The sequence below is a fragment of the Triturus cristatus genome, chromosome 4_1 (assembly GCF_964204655.1).
Source record: "Triturus cristatus chromosome 4_1, aTriCri1.1, whole genome shotgun sequence".
NCBI classification, from domain to species: domain Eukaryota; kingdom Metazoa; phylum Chordata; class Amphibia; order Caudata; family Salamandridae; genus Triturus; species Triturus cristatus.
Genome location: NC_140585.1, coordinates 1,115,601,884 through 1,115,608,458, shown reverse-complemented (window position 1 = coordinate 1,115,608,458; position 6,575 = coordinate 1,115,601,884). Strand labels below are relative to the sequence as shown.

General features: G+C 48.0%; 1 protein-coding gene across 1 annotated transcript; it reads left to right on the top strand.

Moving 5' to 3' along the window:
* Positions 1–1,630: 1,630 nt before the first annotated feature.
* Positions 1,631–3,797, top strand: CCDC71L (coiled-coil domain containing 71 like). The gene has a single exon (XM_085654137.1). It carries the CDS (start codon positions 1,853–1,855, stop codon positions 2,504–2,506), a length of 654 nt encoding a protein of 217 aa, XP_085510263.1. The 5' UTR covers positions 1,631–1,852; the 3' UTR covers positions 2,507–3,797.
* The last annotated feature ends 2,778 nt before the right edge of the window (positions 3,798–6,575 follow it).

Below are 6,575 nucleotides of genomic sequence, written 5' to 3'. Positions count from 1 at the left end.
AAAGGCATTTACCCACAGCCCTGTAAAGTACCACACATCAGCGGTTCGACTAATGCATTTTAGTGCTGATGTCTCAGACAAGACGGAGGTCCTCATCCTCGGACAGTCCCCCTCCACCTGGGACGACTCCTGGTGGTCCACAGCGCAGGGCGCCGTGCCGAACTCCATGGACCACGCACGCAACCTGGGATTCATCCTGGACTCCTCCCTCACAATGACCAAGCAAGTCAACGTCATCTCATCCTCATGCTTCAACACCCTGCGCATGCTCCGAAAAATCTTCCGGTGGATCCCCACCGAAACAAGAAAGACGGTCACCCCCAGGCCCTCGTCACCAGCCGACTGGACTTCGGGAACGCCCTATACGCAGGAACCACGGCCAAACTTCAGAAAAGACTCCAGCGCATACAAAACGCCTCCGCACGACTCATCCTCGACATTCCTCGCCACAGCCACATATCCGCCCATCTGAGAAACCTGCACTGGCTCCCCGTCAGCAAAAGGATCACGTTCAGGCTCCTCACCCATGCACACAAAGCGCTCCACGACATGGGCCCTGAATACCTCAACAACCGCCTCACGTTCTACACTCCTACCCGCCAGCTACGCTCCGCTCCGCCAGCCTCGCCCTCGCCACCGTCCCACGGATTCGCAGAACCACCCCTGGAGGAAGATCATTCTCCTACCTAGCCGCCAAGACATGGAACTCCCTCCCCACCCACCTACGACTGACCCGGGACCATCTCACCTTCAGGAAACACCTCAAGACCTGGCTATTCGAGCAGTAGCAGCACCCCCCTCCCTCAGCGCCTTGAGACCCTCACGGGTGAGTAGTGCGCTCTACAAATGTACTGATTGATTGATTGATGTCTTCATCGCTGCACTGAAATGCATAAGTCACACATTAAAGCTCCCCTCTGACCCCGAGGTGTTCAATGCTGCCTGGCTACATTTCACAAAAGTATCCAGTGTGTTTCCTGCTTATAGTGCTGAGATGCTGGCTGCTGAAGAGCTTCTCTAACAAATTCTGTCATATTTGAGCTGTGCCTGCTTGGGAGGACAGTATGTTAGTGAAGTTCAATTTCAGGGTTTTGCAGCAGTTTTAGATCTTTTTAGAACTTCTTGTTGCTCAAAAGGGTGTCATTTCTGATATTTATCTGTTTTCATGCACATCATTGGTTGGTTTGACTCTGACAAAAGTGCCACTAAGTGTCACACATTTGGTCACTGAATGTCACTCATGAGTGCACATAATCCATGGAAATGTCACACATAAGTAATCTGAAAACGTGTCAGATATGATGTCACTGAAACCCTGCAGCTGTAATCTCTATAGGGCATGCCACTGACACTCTGCATCTATAAAGCAGTGTTAGGCCCTGCTTTAGAGCTAACCGTTACCAATGCTCGTTTTCATTCGTCGTCTACGAATTCAAAAAATGATGCGACCCAATCCCTTTTAAGGTCACGATTCGTAAACCGAGCTAACATTCCCCCCTATCTAGAACACTACGTCACTACCACTCTGGCCTATCCCAACACCGCTGGGGTTTAGACAGCCAATCCAGGGCGGCGCCAGCTGCTGAGCAGGCGGGCGTGTTCAAAGCGCCCACTATATCACACAAAGCACTCAGCGGCCTCGGGTGAGTCGATTTTGTACCTGGCGCCTGCACATTCTTAGCGTGGCCAGAGGGGGAGGCGATGGGATAAGAGGAGGCAGGGACAGAACTCGCACTCCCAGCTCTACACTCTGCTTCTCTGTGTCCCTCTCATCGGCAGGCTGGCGCTCCGACAAGAGGGAGAGCGCAGGGAGCGCCGCGTACGCACCGCCCAGCGGCTGCGCTGCGCCGACATGGAGCACGAGAAGGTGGTGTACTCTCGCTCGCAGCTGCTCTACGCCCAGCCCGCCTTGGAGAGCGCCTTCGAAATCTTCATGCCGCAGTCCAAGGACTTCATGAGCTCGGACACGGAGCTCTGGAACTTCCTATGCAGCCTTCGGCACGAGTTCTCGCCGGTCATCCTGCGCAGCAAGGACGTCTACGGCTACTCTTCGTGCCGCGCACTGGTGCCCCAGCCCGGACAAACCGCCGCTGGCCCTCGCGCCTCCAAGACCGGCCCCACCAAGCCTCCAGCCAAGAGGAAGCGTGGCTATTGTAAGTGGGCGCCCAGAAAGCGGCGTCGCGCCGGCCGCGGGGCTGGCAGCACCAGCGGTGGCGACGAGCACGAAACGAGCAGCACCAGCAGCGGCGGCAGCTGCAGCAGCGGCCGTAGCAGCCCTCTACCAAGCCCGCTGACCCCCGCTACCTACCTGCACCTCGGTCGCTCCCTGGAAGAGATCTGGGAGGCGGCCACTCCACGCCTGCTGGCCAGCTTCCCCCGCATTCACGTGCGGGATGTGTCGTCCGAGACCAGCCTGGCGGCTGCACGGCGCCAGGCACAGCACATACTGCGGGTCAACCTGGAGCCCGTTGTGCGCATCCGCCGTTTCCCCGTTGCCTGCCTCTAGCGCCGCGAAGGGCTGTTTACACACCTGAACCGCACTTTACTGTCCGTCCTCCGAGCCCTACCTCATGGCCCCGGCATCCAAAGACCGCCCTCCTGCCGACCGTAAACCCCGACCTCACTGTTCTGTATCGGTTGGGGTGACTTTTGCACTAAATGTACCGCCTGCCCAGCAGTTCCCTTTAGTCCGGATTAACCGATGTCTTCCTGGGTCAAACTTGCCCCGCACTCGGAGGGTGAGGAACTTTAAAGCTAGATGTGAATGGCTGGGGTTGAAGCTCGTGGACATTTTTTTTCGTTTATTTGGGCTCATGTGAACTTCTAAAACAATGTTATTTTTTTAGGAGCGCGTGTGGAATGAGTTCTTTATAATAACGAGGAATCCAACGTGGCATTTAGCCTGGCTTCGGAATTCCTGCTCGATGGAGTGTTGTAGCATTTGCACGTGTCCTCCCGTATCCTCCCTGGATCGAAGGGGGGGGGGGGTCACATTTACACATTCGATAACGTTGCCCACAACTTTCAGCGGGCACATCACACAGAATTGAGGTTGAAAGAGATCGTACCAGATGGGCCACATCAGGCTCGCTGGAATGTACAGACTTAGGTGCTACGTGCTCGTGTTGAGCTGAAACGGTCCCGCGGGGTCTTTCCACGTGGATTTGTGATGCAAGTGCCTTTAATCGCTAGATCCAGAATCTTGAGTTACAGCCAGCATTTTTATGCAGCTTTGGCAACAATACTTTTAGGTAGACTTGGTACCAAAACACATGGATATCTAAACTATTTACGCAGTGTTTCTTACAATGTAATGGCATAGCAGTATTTTCTTTTCCGTAAAAAATATAACTTTGTGACCGGAGATTACGCTGGATACGAGCGTGTGTAGGACTATAATAAAGAGTTTGGCCTAGAGAAAGTTTCCTCTAGGAGATGTGGAGTTATACAATCTAACCCATGTTTGAAGTAGAACCTGAAGTTTTAATGCTACAATGTAGTGTACTGTACATTAAGAACCTGTTAATGGTGTCTGCTATACATTTTTACGTGTAGATTTTTGTTTTTGTTTTTATAAATCGCATTTACACTCAACGTCACATTTAAGTTATCTGGTGTCCAGCTAAGTTTACATTCTTTGTATATAGAGTACAGACTAATTGAACTCTCACCAGATACGTGGAACGTACTTTTCGAGCTATGTGGATTTCAGAACAATTGTATACATGTAAGAATGCATATGGAACTTTGATTTATTTTAACTTATTTGAATGTAAATAAATATACTGGAACATGAATCGTAAAATAGTTTGCTCGTCCACTAGAATTCATGTTTGTTCAGTAACAAGTGCATCGTCTGCCCGGTTAGGCCGAATCTTAAAACTGTTATTCCTCCATTTCCAGTGCATTGATGACATGCCTTTTCGCTGCTTTTTTTGTGCTGTCGTTGGAGGAAGGGTGGTGCAGCTGAATGATTTGCACTGGCGATGTTTCTCCACATTTAAGTATAATTTTTAAACGCTCTGACTTGGCTTTACTCATGTTTTCTTAGCACGTTGCCGGGGATCTGCTTTCATTTTAACATCGAAATGCAGAATAATAGTTTCTGAGTTACACTCTAATGTTCTGCAGTTTCTTAGTAGCCACTTAAGGAACTACATTTTCGTTATGTGCATTTGTACCTGAACAAACACCTATTTAAAATGAATTCAGCTACAAAAAAATACTGGAAGGTCCTTTATCTCCCTCTAGTCTCTCACACTGCTTTCCCCACCAGCACCCAAAATGACCAACACTGATAAATGCGTTCATGTGTTTCTGTCCCAGTCGGCCTGGGTGCTTTCCCCTTTCTCATCACGTTAAAAACCTCAACCTGTCGTGCAAACAAGATGGATGATATGGTGAAATACTTCCAGTGCCAGTTACAACAGACCCTCATTAATTCTTCTAACCACTAAACGAAACCACATAGTATTTCAGAGTGCGTTGTGTTTTCCATGTCGAGTCAATTGTGCGTCCTAACAAAACAAACACCCCATCCGTTCGAGTTCAGATCCTATAAGAAATACGTAATCAATACAACAAATGCAGTGGGTGCAATTACTAAAAGTGATTTTCTTTAGGAAGTAAATTACAAAATATTGGCCCACACAATTGTCAGTGGAAGAACGAAAATCCCGTTGGGATTCTTGAAGAGTTGGAGAAAATCCACCAACAAACCACAATTATGGGTTTCCTGTTCCAACAAACTTTAGGGATTCTCAACAGAAGCCATTACTAAGTTGCAAGAAAAGAAATCGAGCAAAAAAATGAGTAGATATCAACACAGCTAAGAAGGCCGGGGGGAGAGAGCTCTCATTTACAGCCTGGCTACTCAAATGTAAAGCCCACCACTGGCCCCACTCCAGAGGCCGCTGTCCAGGTGTGCGCGCATACCACAGGATAATTTGTCCAAACGTCAAATGCAATTGCTAACAAGCATTGGCCTCGCGGCCACGAAACGAACAAAATAAAAACGCGAGTGGTGATTCGCACAACTCGCGAGGGAAAAAGTGCTATGCACGTCGCGCTTAATAGCAAGCTGTTGGCCGGCCTGGGTAGCACTTTTAAACCACCTCCTAAATTTCTCGCAAGAGCAGCGCATGCGCTGACTAGCGATTACCTAAAAATACATGCTTCGCTTATTGGTTTTCGTGGATGACTAGTTTTCTCCTGCATGTAAATGGCTGTCATTTGGGGGGTGGGCATGACTGGGTCAGTACTTTTGGGTCTATAACCAGTATTCCTATTAACATTTTTAGTTCCCCTTTCAAGGTTTGGATCTACAATTCCCAGCATGCTTAGTAGTGGTGGCTGGAATCGTCAAATAATGGTATCCCGATAATGATCAGGTGCAAGCTGAAATCTTGAAGCTCCTAACTTCATTTTTCCTGCAGATAAAAGAAAACCAGCATTTGCAATGCAATCGGTCTTGCATTTGCGGGCGTTTAATGTTTTTTACATTTGTTAAAATTTGCAGTGGCATTATTTTTGCATAGCACTTGCCAATTGTATCAAGGTAAAAACCATTGTCATTTTCAACTGCATTTCCAATGAAATAGGTCACGCATGTGTTGAAGTTAGAGCAATTGGTCTCATTTGTTGCAATATTTTTTATCTAAGCTTGTTGCAGTACATATGTGGCCAAAATGATCACATGGTACTGCACCCTGCAAAGTTTGAGTTATTGGCATTATAAATGCCAATGTTTTTTACCTAGCCATGTTGCAGTACCATATGTGGCCAAAAGATGGCTCATGGGAACTTTTGGTTACGTGTGGTACTGCACCCTACAGAAGATCTGGTAAATCCACCCTACCCATAGTGCCTTGCATGGAAGACCGTATCACAAGTAATTAGTAGATTTGGAATGTGCTAAAAGAATTATTATATTAACTCAGGATTAGGTTGTACACTGGAGCGGATGAAGGGACATATATAGGTCTCATAAATGTGAGATTTGCTAGCGAGCAAAGTAACCACTGCCAGCCTTTCTTAGGACCAATCGTGTGTCCTGCCTGAAGCCGTTTAAGAAAATAGTGCTCTGTGGCTGTAATTAAAACCAGCAATATTCCAGCTCAGTATTTTTAAATGTTGGTCAGTAGGCATGGGTTCACTGGTGACGGGGCAAAAGGGCAACAATTCAACCGGGCGAGACTTTTGAGGATTCCCGGTAGAGCTGGGTTTGATCATGACCTGGTTACCCATTTGTGTATCCCAAGATTGTGCTACACTATTTGAAGGTTCGCTCGGTAGTCAGTCCTGCCCCTCTAAATCAGACAGGGCGGCAAACCGGTTATGTACAAAATGAGACAAAGTGTTTGAATGATGGGTTCTTTGCGGTGGTCTATTAAAAAAAAAGCCAAGTGGTAGTGAAGTTATGGCCGTTGGGGTACTAAAGAGGTTAGTGTTACGTTTTAAGATGCCTTTCACCATAGGGGGATGCCTAAAATTCACAACTATACAATCGCCCATAATATTTTTAGTTGAGCATCCTACCCATGCCACCCGTCGCACCATCAGGATTTCGTTAACAG